The sequence below is a fragment of the Loxodonta africana genome, chromosome 21, assembly GCF_030014295.1.
Source record: "Loxodonta africana isolate mLoxAfr1 chromosome 21, mLoxAfr1.hap2, whole genome shotgun sequence".
Classification (NCBI taxonomy): Eukaryota; Metazoa; Chordata; class Mammalia; order Proboscidea; family Elephantidae; genus Loxodonta; species Loxodonta africana.
This window is the reverse complement of record NC_087362.1, coordinates 28,696,594-28,717,972: the sequence shown is the minus strand read 5'-3', so window position 1 is coordinate 28,717,972 and position 21,379 is coordinate 28,696,594. Positions and strand designations below refer to the sequence as shown.

Genomic DNA, 21,379 nt, shown 5'->3' with positions numbered 1-21,379 from the left:
TCCCAGTATCCATCCATGGAGGATCTGTTGACACAGCCACAGACAGCTGGGCTTCAGGTTAGTCTTTTATTTTTTTTTAATTTTAACTTCTTTTAAATGCTCATAGATATGGTACTTTTGAAAATCTACAGTGTTTTGGCACTTTGTGTGGAGGTAAGCGTTGTTTAGCATTTTAAAGGCTGATAAAACGTATCATTCTGAATTCAATTATTGCATTAAGATTTGAGTTTCAAAGTAAATATAGCCCAGTGTCCTGCCTTGTGTGGGATAGTGCATGAGTAGTTGTAGAGTCCTGGTGGTTTTGCCAAAGTAATTTAAAGACTAAAGAATTAAATTGTGCATTCTTATTTCATGTAGATTCATTGTGCATTTATCAGAAATGAGTTATAACGTGAGACAATGAAGGTAAACCACTAAACAAAACAGTCCAGGTCATCAACTGTGAAGGTCCCAATCTACTAAGGGAGACAATGATTTTCGGTGTTCATTCGTCATTGGAAATTGCCTCCTCTCATGGAAAAGGTGAAGCCCTGGTGTTGCAGTGGTTAAGCACTGGGCTGCTAACCACAAGGGTGGCAGTTTGAGTGTACCAGCCACTCCTCGGAAGCCCTATAGGGTAGTTTTACTCTGTCATGTAGGGTTGCTATGAGTCGGAATCGACTTGACTGAAACATGTAAAAGGTGGAAGTTTTAGCTTTTAAGAAGAAAATATTTTTTTCCCCAGACTTTAACAAACTTTAATAAATTTAACAAAGAATAGACATACCATTCCCATAACCTTTGAGTTTTTTGTAAGTCTGGGGAAACTTAGGCTTTTTTTTCCTAGTACAGTCGATTATGCTAAATTATCAAAATCAGAACCAGGCATTGAATGGTACAAATTCTAATTCACCAACTATGTGACAAGAGTTTGATCTGAGGGCAGCTCCCTTTGTGGGAGGAGGTAATCGTGATAGAGGGTGAGATGACTTTGCGAGCAGAGGAAAATGATCTAGACTTGACTTAGTGGGCACCTTCATACCGATTGGGAGATGAAGGCGTATGAGGAATTTTGTCTCCGTCTATATACAATGTTTTCCTTATCTCGTGATTCAGGAAACCAAGTCAATTTCTGAGGAAGACTGGCCTGAAGCTTGAAGGAGCTGAGGCAGATGGCAGTTGATTACACATAGGGTCAGCCTGACAGACCTCATAAAGTCCAGACCATGAAGAGGCAATGGAGAGGACCTGTGGCAGAAAATGTTCCCCAAGCAGAGCAAGAAAATCCCAAGGTAAGTGGAGACTTGGGCCTCTCAGGAACCAGAAGGGCTGAATGGATTCCAGAGACATGGTTTGAAGATGTAAACTTTTGTGTCCTTAACTCAATTGTTCTTTCTCATTTAAGGCTGGTCCTGTTTGCGACCTTCTCACTGGGCTAATTAGCCCATTTATAGTGTTTGAGGAGGAGTCTTACTCCCTAGTTAGTGTCCTTTCCAGCCTAGTGTTTGTCAATGTCTTGAAATCTGGCTCATAATCCTCATCCTTAGACTTCCCAGTTGTTCCTCCCAGTCTCCTGCTCTAGCATGGGCAGGGCCATAATCTCCTGAAATTCCTTACACATATTGGGCCATGTGCAGATGTTCCCTCCTCAAAACAAGACCTAACTATTAAAATCTGATCTTATTTTGAGCTTTGAAATCTGCCTGTTATTTCTGCTGAGTCACCAACCACCCCTTTCTCCACCCACAGAGGAAGTGCAAAAACTGCGGAGCCTTTGGGCACACAACAAGAAGTAAGAGGTGCCCCATAAAGTGCTGGAGTAGGGTTGTAGTGCCCAAAGCCTTGGGCTCAAAAAAGATGAAGGAAGACATGGAGCCAAAGAAACCCCAGGAGGCTCATCCTTTTTGGCCCTTTAACAACTTGGAAAGAGAGAAGGAACAAAGACAAAGGTGAGGAACATGGAAAGTCCTTGTGTATTGAAAGAGATGATGTGTTTTCATCTCTATGTCCTGTGTTCTGCCATCAGGGTAACTGGAGAGAAATAGGACAGGGTAACTGGAGAGAAATAGCCAAGGGCTCAATATGCTGCAGGTGTCCACATTCAGGAGATGATTCTACTACCGGATAATCACTAAGGGGAGGGGCCGGGGTAAATTTTGGAGCTTTGAACATGGCAGGGACAGTACAACAGAATCTCACTTAAGGTTGAGAATGGACAAAATCTGGGGGCTCAATGGGTTGTAGGATGAATCTGAGATGAGGGACTGGGCAGCCTTGGAAAAGATCACAGTGATTCAATACCTCCCTCATCCCAAAACAATAGGACTGGGACCCCAGAATTCTTATCTTATGTTGGGAGAGTAACCTGGGGTGTGTCCTCTTAACACGTTTTTCTTTTTCCCATCAGGCAAGGAGAGTATGACAGAAAAGCTCTACTCCAGAAATTTCCCAAGAGACCCGAAGGGAAGCAGCAGCAAAATTGGAAGGAATCGACAGAATCTTGTGACTACTTAAGGGTGAGTCAAGCAGGTTCCCTGCTCTATTTCTCTTCTGTGTAAGCGAGTTTTTCTTCACTCCCATGCCCCTTCTGTGGCAAGAGGTTTGAAAATTCTGTTTTGGCCAATAGAATTTCAAATTTTTGTATGCATTTTGGATGCCATTTTCCCTTTGTCTTTGTAATATTTCTTGTGTGCCTACCAAAAACATGCTAGTGGGAGCATTTCATGCATAGGTATAAGTGATTTAGTCAGATGCCTTCCAAGAGGTAGACGCCTACATGGGAAAATATGCATCTTTTAAGTTGCGTTACATATTTCCAAATATCTCTTGAAAACACATTAGCCATCCATCTGCCTTCAAAAGACCTTTAGCCATGTCCACCCCATAGAAGTCTGTAGGAAAGGGCTTGTTCCACATCATTAAGCAAGATATGATAGTACAAAAGTTGATAGTTTTCAGTGTGATGGGAACAATGTATCTAGCTGATATTGCAGCTTATTTTCCCTGAGCCTAACTGAGGTTGGGTAGCTCTTCATATACAAAGAGACTGCCTGTATTTCTTCCACTGTTAGAGAAAATTCGACAACTTCCATGGCTTTATGTTGGTTGATTTTTCTTTTCCACTTGACTTGGAGGAAATCCTAATATATGTCCTGCGGTGTCCTCTCCCACAGCATCCTTGCAGGCCCATGCCCGTTCACACTACCAAGATGCGATCTGTCCTGGACCCTTCTCTCAGAAACTGGCCACCTGTAAGGAAACCTTATCAGAAATCCATCTTCCCTGAAAGGTCTCCTGTCCAAGATCACGATCCAAGCTTCTTCTCATCTCATGGACAAACTAAAGAAGAAGTGGATATCACTGGCTCTTCTCAGCCAGCAACCAAACACTTTGGCCAGGACTCTACCGTCCTGGCCAAGACAACAGACAACGGATGTGATGCTTGTGCTTATTATGTTTCCCAGCCGGCCTCCAAAACCCTTGCCCTGGGCCATGTCCTCAGCCCCAAGGCACAAGCCCAGGGTCCTGATAGGATCTCAAAATCCAGTCCACACTCTTCCAGAGGTAGAGAGGGCCAGGACTCTCCACTCAGCATTCAGGCACCAGGAAAAAGATCTGCCCAGACCCCCGAACAAAACTGCTTGAATCCTGCGAAGAAAGCAAAACTCACAACCCTCCAGATTGTGCAACAGAGCAGAAAGAGACCTGATGTGGGAGCTGGCCAGCCTCTCTCCAATTCAACTGAATTTGGACCCAACGGGCCACCCCAAGTCACCGGAATGACTGACCTCCAGCCACCACACAGTAGACCTCAACTGAATACTGTCAAAACCAGCCCTATCCTTCCACCCCCACTTTCTAGCTCTGTTGCACGACAGCCACTCAGAATTGTCTTCACAAGAATGGAAAATGGACAGTGGAGCTCCAGGTTCAGAACATCTCCCACCTCTCTCCCTCCTGAGTAGCCTACACCTGTTGTAGGGAGCCCTTAGGTTCTTGAGAATTGTGAGAGACACAGTTCTCGGATTCTAGTGAGGCTTCTGGCCTCCTTTTAAGGGGAGTGACTGGGAGTGAGACCTCTATGGTAGGGACCCTCAGCCTCAAGCCTCACATCAATGGATTGTGACTAAATGAGCACAGAGGGGAAAGATGCAGGGAACAGGGTGTATTTGTTGAATCACATCCTCAGATGTGGTGGGAGTGCAATGGTGGACTCTCAGGTATTGTCAAAAGACAGACATGCCGAGACTGCCTATTTTAATTTTGCATATTAAGTTGTATATAATATGGACCTTATGCAACAGACCTATAGTAATTGTTGTAATTTAGTTATTTTGATAGGAACTAAGTCAACATGGGAGTAAATATTCAAGTATACTTTCACTGGAAGCTATGTAATTCATTGTACTTGGTGTGAAAGCGAGTAAGTTTTGGAAAGACTTAAAGAACCCATCAATGGGATCTGTCTGATTTAAGCAGTGCCGTGTACTGAGGCTAAGGTTTTGAGTCTGTGGGAATGTTTAAGTGGAAACCAGCATTGGGAATATTCTATTGATCTTTTTTGTTATTTACATTTACTGAAAAGTTGTATTGTAAATTTTCTTCAATGTTAATAAAACGTTCACTATTACGACATTTTGTGTGGGTGTTTTTATTTGCACGTAATCTAAACCCCAAAGGCCCATGTAGATATGCATTTGTTTGATTAACTGAATAGTAAGAAGAACTTCCATACACACAGTTTATTCTTGGACCTAGAATTTGCTTGAAATACGCATTTTCAGGTGCAACCCAGCCCTACTGCATCCAAATAGCAATATTCTCAATTGATTCATATGCAGATTAAGTTGTGAGAAGCACTACTTGGGGACTGATTTGTCTCATATGAGTCACTTGGTGAACTTTAATTTACACAGGTTTTTAGCCCAGAAATAGAAATTTACTGTGTTGCTATCTACATTTGCTAACCTGATCAAGAAAAAGGGGCTGGCTTTTTAGGGACTTTGATTTCCTTAGGAACCGCAAATAACTTGCTTCTCCCTCCATATGTAGCACCTGTTTCTAGAGGGCTTTTTTATTTCTCCGGGGCCTCATTCCTTTAGCATAGCTACGTGCTAGTTGTGCGATAAGGTGCATGAGAAAGATGTGGAGATATGAAGAAAGTAAAGACACAATGTACACATGAGGAGAAAGGTATCAGGAACCCTATCTAATAAGGGTCTCATATCCAAACTCAAAAAAACAAAGAGAAGAACTTTTGCAACCAAAGCACAAATACACAAACAACCCAATTAAAAAAGTGGGCAAAGGACTTTGTTATGGATTGAATTGTGTCCCCTTAAAATGTGGCTAGGCCGATTCCCAGTAGTGTGTGATTTTCCCCCATTGTGTCATCTGATGGGATTTTCCTGTGGGATGTAAATCGACGATGTTAATGAAGCAGTGTTTGAGGCAGTTATATTGATGAGGCAAGACTCAATCTACAAGAAGCAAGAAAACTTACAAAATGGAAGAACATTTTAAACTGGTTGCAGAATAAATAAAATTTACTGAGATAGTAAGATAAATAAACATTATGTATACATGTATGCATGTGCATATTTGCATACATCCATACTTTCATACATACAAAAAGAAAAAACCCAAACCCCTTGTTGAGGTGTTGATTTTGATTCAGATGCGACTCTACAGATCTGCCCCATAGGCTTTCCAAGGCCGTCATCTTTTTGGAAGCTGATTTCCACATGGTTGGACCTCTGAGGTCTGTTAGCTGCCAAGTGCTGAATCCTGCTTAGCCAGACTTTGACCTCTCTCTTTCTAAACATTAGCAGCTGAGCTCTCATCCCCTCTGCCACCAGGTCTCCAAATAAACATAGGGTTGTTGATCTGGTGATGGTACCTGCTGAGTCAACCAAAAACCAGGACCTTGACTGGCTTGACCTGGAGTGTTTCGGAACGGTTTTGGGTTGTTTTTTTTTTTTTTTTTTACTATGCTTTTAAGACAGGATCTTTGGACTCTGCAGAAAAATTCCTTTCAGAAATGACTGTGGTGTGATGAATGCAATTCCTAAAAAGTCTTCGGATATGGTTTGAATTCCTTTATCTAAAGCTGAGGTTTTACTTTTGTGAGCAAGAAGTATTTCAAACTAGCTCCATTCTTAAGGATTACAATTGATGCCAAATATTTCATTTTAAATGTTTCAATTCTAAATCCAGATGAACAGACTCAATATACAGGATCCTGTCTAGATGATACTCTCCCAATTTTTTCGTATTTAAAATAAATCACTCTTAAGATAAAATTATCTACTTAGGTTGTTGTAACTTCTCCATTGTATGAGTAAAAATATCATTCATGTCAGAATATAATCAATGTTTGATTGAATTAAAGAGAGTCCGGATGTCAGTAGGTAGGAGGAGGGACTCTATAAAAGCTCTAAGTCTGTGGACATCATTCCAGAACTGACTGTTGGTAGAAGACACTGGAAGCCAGAGAAGAACCTGCTGATAGAAAGAAAGTGTCCATGGCTGAACAATGGAAAAAGCAAGCAGATGTCCTATATGCTGGTGTTATCCTGAGAACCCCACGTACCTGAAATGTGGCAATGCCTGCTGCTTTCCTGCTTCAATTCACTGCAGATGCAGCCTTGTGGGAATTTTATTGTGTGCATTCTGCCCTCTGATTACTAGGAAGAAAGACATCAGACAGAATTTCCAGCTGCATGAGGTGGTTTCCAGGATCAAGGAACTGGAGCCCCAGCTGGCACCTATTCTGTGGACGAAAGGATGCTGCAGTTTCAAGTGGATATGACCTTAGATGTTGACACAGACAACAATAATCTCCTAATTTCTGAGAACCTGTGTTCTATAATGAGTTTTCATCCACAATTGCGAAGATTGTGCTGAGAGATTTAACTTTGTGTGTGTCTTTAGCTCCCCTCTGTTCACCTCTGGCAGCCATTACTGGGAGGTGGACGTGGAAACAAGCCCAGAATGGGATCAGGGTTTTTGTAAAGAAGCAGATAATCTGGAAGCCCCATCAGGTCTCCACCTCTTGCATGTTGTTGTTAGGTGCCCTTGAGTCAGTTCTAACTCATAGCTGCCCTATGTACCACAGAACCAAACACTGCCCAGTCTTACACCATCCTCACAAGTATTGTTCTACTTGAGCCCATCCTTGTAGCCATCATGTCAATTGACCTCATTGAGGGTCTCCTTCTTTTCTACTGACCCTGTGTTTTCCCAAGCAGGATGTCCTTCTCCAGGGACTGATCTCTCCTGACATCATGTCTATAGTATGGAAGAAGCAGTCCCGCCATCTTGGCTTCTAAGGAGCATTCTGGTTGTACTTGTTCCAAGACAGATTTCTTTGTTCTTGTGGCACTCCAAGGTATATTGAATACTCTTCACCAACACAACAGTTTAAAAAGATTAATTCTTCGGTGTTCCTTATTCATTGTCCAGCTGTCACATGCATATGATGCGATTGAGAATACCATGCTTTGGGTCAGGTGCACTGTAGTCTTCAAGGTGACATCTTTGGTTTTCAACGCTTCAAAGAGCTGCTTTTTATCAGACTTGCCCAATGCAATGGGTCTCTTGATTTCTTGATTGTAAAATGAAATTCTTGACAACTTCGATCTTTTCTCCATTTATTATGATGGGGCTTATTGGTACAGTTGTGAGGATTTTTGTTTTCTTGATGCTGAGATGTAATCCACACAGAAGGCTTTGGTCTTCAGTCTTCATCAATAAGTGTTTCAACTCCTCTTCACTTTCAGCAAGCAAGGGTGTGTCATCTGCACAGCACAGGTTGTTAATGAGTCTTCCTCCAATCCTGATGCCCCATTCTTCTTCATATAGTCCAGTTTCTTGGATCATGTGCTCCGCATAGACATTCAATAGGTAAGGTGAAAGGATGCAACCTTGACGCACACCTTTTCTGACGTTATAGCATGCGGTTTTCCCTTTTTCTGTGTGAAAAACTGGCTCTTGGTGTATGCACATGTTCCTCATGAGCAAAGTTAAGTGCTTTGCAGTTCCGATTCTTCGCAAAGTTTTTCATAATTTGTTATGATTCCCACAGTCAAATACCTTTACATAGTCAATAAAACACAGATAAACATCCTTCTGGTACTGTCTGCTTTCAGCTAGGATCCATCTGACATCAGCAATATTACCCCTGGTTCCATGTCCTCTTCTGAATCCAGCCTGAATTTCGTGCAATTAACCCTTGGGACACTGCTGCAGCTGCTTTCAATGATCTTTAGCAAAATTTTGCTTGCATGTGATATTAATGATAAAAATTAATGATAGTTTTCATTAATTTGTGCATTCTGTTGGATCACCTTTCTTGGGAGTAGGCATAAATATGGATCTCTTCCAGTTGGTTGGCCAAGCAGCTGTCTTCCAAATTTCTTGCCCTAGAGGAGTGAGCACTTCGAGTGCAGCATCCATGTGCTGAACTATTTCAACTGATATTCCGTCAACTCCTGGAGCCTTGTTTTTCACCAATGCCTTCAGTGCAGCTTGGACTTCTTCCTTCAGGATTATTTGCTCCTTATCATATGCTACCTCATGAAGTGGTTGAATGTCGATCAATTCTTTTTGGTGTAATGACTGTGTATTTCTTCCATCTTCTTCTGATACTTCCAGAGTCGTTTAATATTTTCCCCACAGAATTCGTCACTGTTGGAAATTGAGGCTTGAATTTTTTCTTCAGTTCTTTCAGCTTCAGAAATGCTGAGTGTGTTTTTGCCTTTTGGATTTGTATCTCCAGCTCTTTGCACATGTCATTATAATAGTTTCTTTTGTCTTCTCCAGCCGCCCTTTGAAATCTCCTGTTCAGTTCTTTTACTTCATCATTTCTTCCTTTTGCTTTAGCTGCTCGATGTTGAAGAGCAAGTATCCGAGTCTCTTCTTACATTCATTTTGGTTGTTTCTTTCCTTCCTGTCTATTTAATGACCTCTTACTTTGGTTATATATAATGTCCCTCTACAACTTGTCTGGTCTTCGATCATTAGTGTTCATGCATCAAATCTAGTCTTGAAATGATCTGTAAATTCAGGTGGGATATACTCAAGGTTGTACTTTGGCTCTTGTGGGCTTCTTCTAATTTTCTTCAATTTCAACTTGAACTTGCTTTTGAGCAATTGATGGTGTGGTCCACAGCTGGCCCCTGGCCTTCTTCTGACTGATGGTACTAAACTTTTCCATCATCTCTTTCCATAGATGTAGTCGATTTGATCCCTTTTTACTTCACCTGGTGATGTCCCCATATATAGTAGCCATTGATGTTGGTGAAAAAAGGGATTTGCAATGAAGAAGTTGTGGGTCTTTCAAAATTCTATCATAGAATCTTGCATAGATCTCTGGAACTCAGCACACTTAGTGACAAAGCAATGCAGAAGGAAACTCAGATCACAACTTGAATCCTAGGGCCCACTGTCACCTTGCTAAACTCTGCACCTCCTTCCGCCTGGTTTTAGGGTGGCAGGAAAGCAATTCTCTATGAAGTGCTTCAGTCATTCTGTCTTGTTTGTGACATTGTCCCTTTCTACCTAAAAGAAGTAAGAGTTGCAATTTGTGGGTGGCAGTGGCATTTGAATGCAGAACAGGGAAGTGCTGTGTCTCAATAAGTCCCAAATGAGGAGGAACCAGGAGGATGCCTTTTGAGATGGTTTCTAGGGGTGGATTCAGAATGGGAGCAGAGGATGTGGCTTGGAGGTCATTTTGCAAGCCATCCAGGGCCTCCATCCTGGCTCCTGTGGGTCCAGGAGGAAAGGCCAGGACTCCATGTTCTGATCCTGGCCAGAGAAAGCCTGAGCTAAGATAGGAGGCCCTTCAGCTCCTGTTCCTTAGGTTGGATACTTACTTCAGAAAACACATTCAAGCCAACTCAACTTAGGAACCCCAGCTTATTTGCCAGTGCCCTCCTGTGTGTCTTTGACTCATGCTCCATCTTCTCATCTCTTTAGCCTCACAACACACAAGGACCTCCCACCCTACTCTGTTGTCCTTTCTGAATGGCCTTTGCCTATTTAACTCAGTCTGAGTTCATTTTCCCTTTCACTTCTCTTCATGCACTCAACTCACGTCCGCATCCCCCCACTACACAGTGACTATCTGTGAGATCCGAGTAGACTGTGTATGGTTAGATGCATTGTGAACTTGTGGTCTTGATGGTCTGAGAGTGGTAGAAATGACAGCATTGTTATACCCAGTGCTACATGTCTGGGAAGAAGCCTTGATTGTAAGACCTTGTTGGTTAGTACCTGGCACTGTCTGTACCCACATCAAGCTCTACCACTTTGGTCCCATAAGAATGTTTTGGCCCTTTTATTTTACTTTACTTCCCTCTTTCATTGAATTTCTTCTTCCCTAGTAGCTGCTTTGGGTTCCTAATTTTCCTAGACATTGCGAGCATAGTATCAGTTGTTTATGGGCAGAAGGGCAGGCCACCTGTTGCCTGAGGTGGGGTGCCAGGCAGGCTTCTTTCCCCCAGGTTCAAGTTGATTACACCTAGGAACCTGTATATACCTTTTTGGATCACCGGACATGTGGCGTGGGTGGTGAAGAACTGACTGCTGTATACAGGAAGGCTCAGTCTCAGCTTGTTTACCATCTACATGGAAATCCCCCCAGAAACCATTGGCAGAGTTTGGAGAGGGGCACTGGCAAATGATAGGGGAATCTGGAACTGGGAGACGGCCCAGCAATTCTAAAAAGCCCTATTGCATGCATTTTAAGCTCTGAAGTCACCTCTCATCGAGGACTGTGGAATTTAGTACACTTGAGAAGGAAGCATGACAGATCAGACACCCAGATTATGACAGTTGTGGCAGGGTCACTCAACCAGCTTGCTAGGTTCTACAGTTACCTTGAAACTGATATTATGACGATGGGCAAGCTTTTGTCACTCAGTTCCTCCTGTGTCTGTGTCTTTTGTGGGACATGTATTGATTCTACCCTTCTGGAGACAGATTATAGGTGGGAGAGGGGTTCAGGATTCTGTTGGGAGGTGGCCTGATTCTATCTCCCCTTTGACTCTTCAGCATGCACACAACTCCCATACATTCTTCCCTGTGGCCCAGTGCCCAGCTGTGAGATCTGAGTGGACTGTGTTAGGTCAGATGGCTTGGCAGCTTGTGTCCCAGAAATTCTGAGGAAGGCAGATTGTCAATACTCTTGTGTCCAGCGTTACGTGTCTTGGAAGAAGCATGGATCGCACAATTTTTGTGGCCAGGCCCTGGCACCTTGCCCATCCACATCTGGCTCTATCATCTTAATCTCAGATGAATGCTTGAGTCCCTCCATTCATGCTTTATCTCCCTTATTCCATTGGATTCCTTCTGCTAGTAGGTATGTCAGTTCTCTATTTTCCTAGATGGTGCCAGCATTCTGAGGTTCTGAAGGGCTTAAGGAGAATCCACTTCTTGGTTAGCAACAAAGGTCTGGAGCTCATGTCATGACAGTCTTGGTAGGGACACAGAGTCATCTTGGTAGGCTCTGTAGTTCCTTTCAACCTGGTATTAGGATGGTATGCAAGTCTTTGTCATTCAGCTGTTCCTGTGTCTGTGGCCTTTTTTGGATACATCCAATTCTACTTATATGGGAACAGATCAGAGGTGGATGGGGAGAGTCAATTGGGAGGTAGAATGTGGAAAGGCTATGGCTGATAGGTCCAATGTGGTATGGGTTATGAGATATCCCACTAGGTGGTCTCCGGGGTGGAGAACAGATGAAGGCAAGGGAGTCTATTCAAGGTCACTTTGCAATGTATGCCGGGTTTCCACCAGTGATCTTGAGAGGCTGGGAAGAAAGCCCAGGATCCCAGGGCCTGTTTCTGGCCAGTGAGCCTGAGTGCAGATGGGAACCCATTCAACTTCCGTTTCTTCAACTGGGCCCTTCCTTCCAGAAGCCCATTCAAATCCAACTATTGTTTTTAAGACTCTCCACTTACCTGCCAGCTCTCTCACTTGAGCTCAGCCTCTGACTCAGGTCTCCATCTCTCATGTCTTCAGGCAAACAGCACTTTTACTTCACACCTGCACTATCCTAGGGTTTCTAACTCACAAACAGGCTCTGCCCACTACCTGAGCCTGAGCTTGTTCTCCTCCTATTCAACAGGTTTAACTCACATAGGAGAGAAACCATATACTTGCAATGACTGTTGAAGAGCCTTCAGTTTTCATTCATCGTTTAGCCAACATATGCTGATTCATACTGACCAGAAGTAATACAAACGTCATCAATATGGGAAAGTCTTTAGACAATGCTCTCACATTAGAGAATATGAAATTACTCACCTGGGAATAAAATCATATAAAAGTGAGCCATGTATGAAAGCTATTAGACAATATTGTGACCTTAGACAACATGAAAGAACTCACACTCGCCCGAAACTCTATGGTAGTAATCACCGTGGAAGAGACTTCAGTGACTATACAAACACTTTCACAATAGAGAGAAATCATAAATGTCAGCCATGTAGGAAAGCACTTATTCCAAGTTTTCATCTTGGACAACATGAAAGAACTCATATAGGATAGAAGCTCTATGTTTGTAATCATTGTGGAAGGGCGTATAGTTACTATTCAATCCTTCAACAACATGAATTCATTTACACTGGGAGAAACCATATAAATGTCAGCTATGGGGTAGAGCATTTAATAAAAGTGCTAGCTTTCAAGAATATGTGAGAAGTCACGCTGGAGAGGAACCTATAAATACAGTGAATGTGAAGAAGGCTTTAGACAAGGCTCCCAAGTTTATATACACAGAGAACTCACACAGGGTTGATACACTATATCTATCATTGTCTCTCACCTTTATACACATTGGAAAACTCATACAATATAGACATCCTATTTTGGTAATAGAAGAGGTTGAGCCTTTACCAGAAAGTTTCCATTTGACCTCCCAGAGAATTCACATGGACATAAACCTTACTTCTGTAAGACCTGTGGAAGAATCTTCATCTGGAGTTCCAGCATTGAAATACACAAGAAACTCAGAGTAGGAATAAATCTTGAAAAAATAAAGAAGGCAGGAAAGGCTTTGCCAGGAGTAACAAGCTGCTTGGGGAGCACCAGATAATTCATATGGCAAAGGAAATTCTATGAAATAAACATGGAAATCTCATTACTCATGGAACAACACGTTTGGGAGATGAGAGGATTCCCACATGTACAAAACACTGTCAGTGCAATGAATGAATGAAAGTCTACAGTGATCACTCATCCCTCAGTCAGCACTAAAGATGTCACATTGATGAGATCCTAATTCTACAGTCCAAGTGAAAAAGCCTTCATCTGGAGTTCACCTTAGAAAACTCATACTGGGAGAGGCAGGTCCAAGATGGGGGAGTAGTCAGATGCTTCCTGTGGTCCCTCTTACGACAAAGATCTGAAAAAAAAAACAAGTGTATCAATTATATGAATATAGTATTTGGTAAAAAAACACAAAAAGAAAGTAAACCACTTCAACAGATCAGTACTTGCAGATACGTAGACACTAGCAGTTTTTGAAAAATGGATTATGTTGTTAAAAAATTTTTTTATTTTTTATTTTTTTTATGTTGGTTGATATCTTAAAAAGCAGGAAACATTGTGTTGAGTAATAATGGACAATTTTTCTTTTAATGTTCTTGCTGTCATTGTTGATCTCTTGAACACTTTATTTTTATGCATATCTAAACATAATTGCAAAGATTGGGGTCAGTCAGAAAATAAATGTAGATGCTAGGTGAAAGGCTGAGAACAAAATGTGATGCATGTCCTCTATTTTATTAGTTTTTAAAGTGTACATACATGGGAAAGATGAATGGATACGTGAGGAAAAATAATGTTCTGTGACTAAATCCTCATGATGCATTTATTTCTTATGCTTAAAATGTCCTCTGATATTGCCCTCGTCACTTAAAAGGGAATGAAAGTTTCATCTTTAAGAGGAAACACATTGGTCAGCCCTGGAGGATTTTGAGCACCTTGGCGGAAGCATCACCAGAATTCGGGGTCAGAAAATCGGTGATTTTCTACATTCAGATTTGTTTTCCAGGGAATATTTTCTCCCTCAAGAACACAGAGGTATCTGAGAGAATGAATACGTGGGAGACCTTTGCAGACATGGAGAGGGTCTTGTTTTCTGAATGCCACAGAACTCCTGGGGCTGAATACAGTAACTCACCTGTGTTGAATCACACAGCTGTGCTCCTTTGATATCTATTATGCAAACATTGTCTACAAATGCCCACTGTTTGCACTGGATGAAATGAACCTGAAAAAGAACATCCTGAGGAAATAAATATTTGAAAGGGTAGATTCTATTCTGTAAGTGAAACTTTCATGAAAGCTGGCCAGGGAGAGGGTTGAAGCTGCATGATAAGTTCTCGCCCCTTTCAGAATAAGCCCTTTCCTTGCTTTGCTGTAGAATTTCTTATAACCTTGAGACCTATTAAGGAATAAATTGATTGAGATATGCCTTTCGAGGGCTTACAAAGCACTTCATGTAGGCTGCAAAGTATATGATGTGTGTATATCTATAGCATCATGTGATCATAAAGGGGCTTGTGACTCAGGTATGTTTAGGAATCCTTGGCATAAATGATTCATGTAGGAGAAGCATCATGGGTCTAGCGTAGGTTGCAAGATAGGTTCTTCAGCCAGTGTTACAGATGCTGCTGCCAAGCAAGGTGTGAGGTCAAGAATATTGTAGGAAACTGGGGAGGAAATTTCCCTACAATCCTGAGTCATGAGTGAATACCACAAATTTTATTTTGCAGTTGATTTTTATTTTCTATTTTATCTAAAGTATCTTATTAACTGACTCATCAAATGTTCAATTTGTTAGCAGCTATTTGTTGAGGTCTTTGATGTTTCAGACCCTGACTTTTTTGTGGTGCTTAAGTAGAAATGATACAATGTCTCTATCTTCAGAGAACTTACATTCTAGTACAGGGAAAAAGTAAATTGCAAAATAAAATGTCTGATATTGAAAGGTTAAAGTGGATAAATTATTACAGATTGTTTAAATGTGTGACATAAGTAATAATCTAGCTGTTGTAATGGTGACTACCAGGAGAGACCTGTAAAAATGATAGACACATGGCCTATCTAACATAAGGCATTTTTTTTATGCAAAGATGTGTGTGATTGAACTCTTTTCATGAGGAGGAAAAATCATTCTTTGAGGAAATTGATTTTGTTCTCAAATCTTCAGAGCAGAAAGAATTTATGTCCAAGGAATCGCCTGTGGCCAATATAGAATGAGAACAGTGAATAGAGAGGACTGCTCATGATGCTTCTGAAGGAGTGAAGGGGAGGATTAATGGTCCACTGCAGATGGGAAAAGTAAGCAGGTTTGTGATGTACTTTGGACCCTGAGGTATCAAGGAGTGCTGGTGGATTACTGGTGAAAATGAGTCATAGCGTCATACCATCTTGTTGCATCTAGGTGTGAGTACAAGGTCAGTTTCCTACTGGGTGCCCCTGCCCCCAGAGAGGGATGAAGTGGAAGTCTGACTCACACTGCCTCGTTATAGCAGGGTGGGTTGGTGCTTCACTCTCACTGTGCCACCCTGATACCAAGAGAGGGGAAAGCAGAAGAAATCACCTTTCCTGGGTCCATTGTGATCTACTTTCTTGACGGTAGGTAGGGGTGAATGCTCAAATGCCCAGCAACCGTCTCTGACTCATGGAGGAAATGAGATTGTAGAACTGTTTTACACTGCCATGTTCAAATTCATTGCTGCTGGATGGGTGTGGAGGTTCAGATTCTTGGGGTTCCTTAGTGATGACAGATGGGAGAAACCTGGTGCTTTTATTAGCTCTGACTTGTCCCATTTTCTTCTGTATTGGTATAAGAATGGGGTAGAATTTCAGTTCCCCATGGTGCCCCCGACCATATGTTACTAAGGAAAAAAAAAAAAAAAAAAAGAGTTCTACCTAATTCAGGAGGCAAAGGCATGGACGGTTATCTGCCTGCTAAGTGATTTAGACTATGTTAGTCAGAAGAAGCCTACAGTAGCCCTGCTTTCCAGTCTGGCAATCTTGGGTTCTCAAGCCCCTTGTGTTACATGAGTCAGAGGAAATCTCTTTCCTGCCTCACGGACTTGGGACATTACAATCTCTAACAACCGTGTGAGCCATTTCCTTGTTAAAAATCTCTCTCTCTGTCTCTCTAGTTTTATGTGTTACTGGTTTTGCGTCTCTAGAGAATCCAGCCTAAGACAATGCCTCAACATAAAGAAAACAGAAATCCTCACAACTAGACATATAAGCAACATCCTGATAAAGAGAGAAAATATTGAAGTTGTTAAGCATTTCCTTTACCTTGGATCCAGAATCAACGCCCATGGAAACAGCAGCCAAGAACTGAAACGACACATTGTATTGGACAAATCTGCTGGAAATGACCTCTTGAAAGAGTTAAAAAAGAAAGATGTCCCTTTGAGGACTAAGGTGCACCTGACCCAAGCCATGGTGCTTCAATCATCTCACATGCATGGAAAAGCTGCCCAATGAATAAGAAAGACGGAAGGAGAACTGATGCCTTTGAATTGGTGTTGAATATCAAATATACCATGAACTGACAGAATTGCCAAGAAATTTGTCTTGGAAGAAGCACAGCCAGAAGCAAGGATTGCAAGACTTTGTCTCACATAGTTTGGACATACCATCAGGAGGGAGTAGTGCCTGGAAAAGACATGATGCTTGATAAAGTGGAGGGTCAGAGAAAAAGACATTCAAGGAAATGGATTGATACAGTGCTTGCCACAATGGACTCAAGTATGCAAGAATTGTGAGCATGGTGCAGGATGGGGCACTTCTCCACTGTCTTGTATATGGGGCAGCTATGAGTTGGAACTGACTTGACAGCACCTAACCACAATGGGAACATGTATTTGCTTATTTCACATAAGTGAGATCATAGAGTGTTTGTCCATTTGAAAACCAGAGACTAATGGATAGAATATATTGCCCCTAAACAGACCTTCACGTATAGTAATTTCTGAAACGTCAGAGTTGGTTTTGCACATCAGTAAGGTAATAACGACTCCCTAATGCTGGATGGGCACTCTGGTGGCACAGTTTTCATAGCTCGGCTGTTATCCAAGTGTCAGCAGTTGGAATCTACCAGCCACTCCTTGGAAACTCTATGGGGCAGTTCTATTCTGTCCTATGAGTAGGAATGGAGTGGGCGGCAACGGGTTTGGTTTTTTGGGTTGTTAATCTTGGACGAGAACAAATGTAATCATATGCCTGTCTTTCATATTTTATAAACATATACCTGAAATGTATCAAGGGCTACATATAGAATTGGAAAAATGTAGCCATGCATTAGAATATTTAGAGTAAAAATTTCATGAGTTCAGGGCTTGGAAGATTTTTTAAAAATTATAAATAAAAGCTACAACTGCTAATGTTAAACTGGAAATCTTAAAGAACAAATTGACAAATTAGATGCTTAGATTACAGTGATCAAATTAGATTAACAAAATTAGGTAAATGTCATTGGATTAACTTAAATTGAATTTGATTGGGTTGATTGTCTTAGAGTGAATGGTTTACATTACATGGGAGGGGATCTAAAGATATGATTAGATCACCTGAGACTGGAACTCAGAAATTACCTCTGGATTAAAAAACAAAACAAAACAAAACCAAATGAAAAAAGTAAAGAAAACAATCAAAGCCATTGGAGTGGAGTCGGTTCTGACTCTTAGTGACCCTATAGGATATTGGATAACTGCCCCATAGGGTTTCCAAAGAGCAGCTGGTGGATTTGAACTCTCTTTAACTTGGACTCCATCTTCTTGTCTCTTCAGCCTGGCAAAGCTCAAGAACCTACGCACCCTACCCCACTGTCCCCTCTCAAAGGCCTCCACCCTTCCAACTCATCCTGAATCAATCTTCTCTTTGATTCCTTATCATGTACTCAACTCATGTCCATATCCTGCTGTGGCCAGGTGCCTATGAGATCCGAATAGACTGTGTAGGGTCAGGTGTCTTGAGAACTTGTGTCCTCGAAGGTCTGAGGAGGGCAGATTGTCAGTAGTCTTGTGCCCAGTGTTACCTGTCTGGGAAGAAGCCTGGACCCTATGACCTTGGTGGTCAGGACCTAGCACCGTCCCCACGAACATCCAGCTCTACCATCTTGGTCCCAAATGAATGTCTGGGTGCTTCCTTTCACACTTTCCCTCCCTTCTTCCTTTGGATTCCTTCTCTAGCTAGTAGCTGCTTCGGGTTACAGATTTTTGTTTTTTTTCTTACACTGGAAATCTTAAACAACAAATTAACAAATTAGATGATTAGGTGGTAATTGTATTAGGTTAAGTAGATCAGGTAAAAGTGATTGGATTAAGTCCAATTGAATTATTGACTGATTGGGTTAGATTGAGTGAATTACATTGCACAGGGTCCCATCTCATGATTTCATTAGATCAAGTGAGATTGGGTTATGTTGGACTCATTGAATGTGATTGGGTTGGATTGATTGGATTAAAGAGCTTACAAATCACATGACGTTGAGACAACATAAAAGCTTGCCAGTCTGTCATTCTTGGTCAGTTGCTTCTGGTCTTCTCTCCAGGTTTGTGGTCTCGTCTCCTGGCTAAGTAGTCCACCCAGAGTCTTTGGGAAGGACTCTTAGTTCCTATTTTCGAAACACCCTCAGAGTGACCTTTCCTCAGAAGTCCAGGAAACTGCACCATGGAGCCGTCCCAGTAACCATCTATTCAGGATCTGTTGACAGACAGCCAAAGACAGCTGGGGTTCGGGTTAGTCTTTTTTCTTTTTTTAAATTTTAGTTCTTTTCAATGCTCAGAGGAATACTTCTTGTGAGAATCTACAGTGATTTGACTCCTGGTGTTGTGTAAATATTCCTCAGCATTTTAAAGTCGGATAAAATGCATCATTCTGAATTCTAATTATTACATTAAGATTTGAGTTTCAAATTAATGATATTCCAGTGCCCTGTCTGGGATAGTGCATGAGCAGGTATAGAGCGCTGGTAGTTTTGCGAAAGTAATTAAAAGACTAAATAATTCAATGGTACGTTCTAAGTTAATGTAAATTCATTGAGCATTTATTATAAATAAATTATAAAGTGAGATGATGAAGGTAAACCACTAAGCAAAACAGTCCAGGTCATCAATTGTGAAGGTCCCAATCTACTAGGGGAGGCAATAATTTATGTGTTAATTCGTCATTGGAAATTGCCTCCTCTCATGTAAAAGGTGAAGTCTTGGTATTGAAGTAGTTAAGCATTGGGCTGCTAATCCCAAGGTGGGCAGTTTGCATCCACCAGCTGTTCCTTGGCAACCCTATGGGGCAGTTCTACTCTGTCCTATAGGGTCGCTATGAGTTGGAATCGACTGAACTGCAACATGTAAAAGGTGGAAATTTTAGCTTTTAAGAAGAGAACATTTTTTCCCATTTTTTAGTTCTATCTGTGAGATCCGAATAGACTGTGTAGGGCCAAGTGCCTTGATAACTTGTGTCCTGGAAGGTCTGAATAAGGCAGATTGTCAGTACTTTGTGCCCAGTGTTATTTGTCTGGGAAGAAGCCTGGACCCTACGACCTTGGTGGCCAGGACCTGGCACTGTCCCCACCAACATCCAGCTCTACCATCTTGGTACCACATGAAAGTCTGGGACCTTCTTTTCACATTTTTCCTCCCGTCTTCCGTTGAATTCTTTCTTCAGCTAGTACCGCTTCAGGTTTCAGATTTTTTTTTTAACTGGAAATATTAAGCAACAAATTGACAAATTAGCTGATTAGATAACTGTTACGGTATTAGATTAACTAGAATAGGTAAATGTGATTGGATTAAAGAAGTCGAATTATTGATTGATTGCATAAGAGTGAATGAATTACATTACAAAGGATCCGATCTAAAGATTTGATTAGATCAACTGTGATTGGGTTCTATTGGATTAATTAAATGTGATTGGATTGGATTGATTGGATTAAAGAGCACATAAATTATGTAACTCTGAGACAACATAAAAGCTTGTGAGTCCATTGTTCTTAGTCAGTCGAGTCCAGTCTTCTCTTCAGGTTTGTGAGCTCCTCTCCCGGCGATTTAGCCTATTCGGAGTCTTTGAGAAGGAATCCTACTCCCTATTTTGGAATCACACATCTTGGAAACTGTACCACTGAGCCATCCCAGAATCCATCTGTTGAAGACTGTTGACAAAGCCACAGACAGCTGGGCTTCAGGTTTTTTTTTTTTTTTTTAATTTTAACTTCTTTTCAATGCTCAGAGATATAGTACTTGTGAAAATCTACAGTGGTTTGGCTCTTGGTATGGAGGTAAGCATTCTTTAGCGTTTTAAAGACTGATAAAATGCATCATTCTGAATTCAATTATTACATTAAAATCTGAGTTTCAAAGTAAATGTATCGCAGTGGCCTGACTTGTGTGGGATAGTGCATGAGTAGTTGTAGAGTCCTGGTGGTTTTGCCAAACTAATTAAAAAACTAAATAACTAAATTGTGCATTCTTATTTCATGTAGATTCATTGTGCATTTATTAGAAATGAGTTATAAAGTGAGACAATGAAGGTAAACCGGTAAATAAAACAGTCCAGGTCATCAACTGTGAAGGTCCCAATCTGCTAAGGGAGACAATGATTTTCTGTGTTCATTTGTCATTGGAAATTGCCTCCTCTCATGGAAAAGGTGAAGTCCTGGTGTTGCAGTGGTTAAGCACTGGGCTGCTAACCACAAGGGTGGCAGTTTGAGTCTACCAGCCACTCCTTCGAAACCCTATAGGGTAGTTTTAGTCCGTCCTATGGGGTTGCTATGAGTCGGAATCGCCTTGACTGCAACATGTAAAGGGTGGAAGCTGAAGCTTTTGAAAAGAAAATGTTTTTTTCCCCCAGACTTTTATATACATCTAAGAAAGAATAGGCATACCATTCCCATAGCCTGTGTTTTTTTCTAAGTCTGGGGAAACTTAGGCTTTTTTTTTTCCTAGTACAGTCAGTTATGCTAAACTATAAAAATCAGAAACAGGCATTCAATGGTACAAATCCTAATTCACCAATTATGTGACAAGAGTTTGATCTGAGGGCAGCTCCCTTTGTGGGAGGAGGTAATCGTGGTAGAGGGTGAGATCACTATGTGAGCAGAGGAAAATGATCTAGATTTGACTTAGTGAGCAGGAAGGCACCTTCATAGCAAATGTGAGATGAAGGCGTATGAGGAATTTTGTCTCCATCTATATACAATGTTTTCCTTATCTTGTGATTCAGGAAAGCAAGTCAATTTCTGAGGAAGACTGGCCTGAAGCTTGAAGGAGCTGAGGCAGACGGCAGTTGATTACACATAGCGTCAGCCTGACAGACCCCATAAAGTCCAGACCATGAAGAGACAATGTAGAGGACTGGTGGC

At 41.5% G+C, this 21,379-nt stretch overlaps 1 protein-coding gene across 1 annotated transcript; it reads left to right on the top strand.

Moving 5' to 3' along the window:
• Positions 1 to 1,848: 1,848 nt before the first annotated feature.
• Positions 1,849 to 3,944, top strand: LOC135228403 (protein FAM90A27P-like). The gene is made up of 3 exons (XM_064274188.1): positions 1,849 to 1,928; positions 2,387 to 2,495; positions 3,153 to 3,944. The coding sequence occupies exons 1-3, from the start codon at positions 1,849 to 1,851 to the stop codon at positions 3,942 to 3,944; spliced, it is 981 nt and encodes a 326-aa protein (XP_064130258.1).
• The last annotated feature ends 17,435 nt before the right edge of the window (positions 3,945 to 21,379 follow it).

Excerpts from the sequence above, each read along its gene's own strand:
- LOC135228403 (XM_064274188.1), top strand. The coding sequence starts at position 1,849 with ATGGAGCCAAAGAAACCCCAGGAGGCTCATCCTTTTTGGCCCTTTAAC. Across the intron at positions 1,929-2,386 it reads GAGAAGGAACAAAGACAAAG|GCAAGGAGAGTATGACAGAA; the intron begins GTGAGGAACATG and ends TTTTCCCATCAG. Across the intron at positions 2,496-3,152 it reads AATCTTGTGACTACTTAAGG|CATCCTTGCAGGCCCATGCC; the intron begins GTGAGTCAAGCA and ends CCTCTCCCACAG.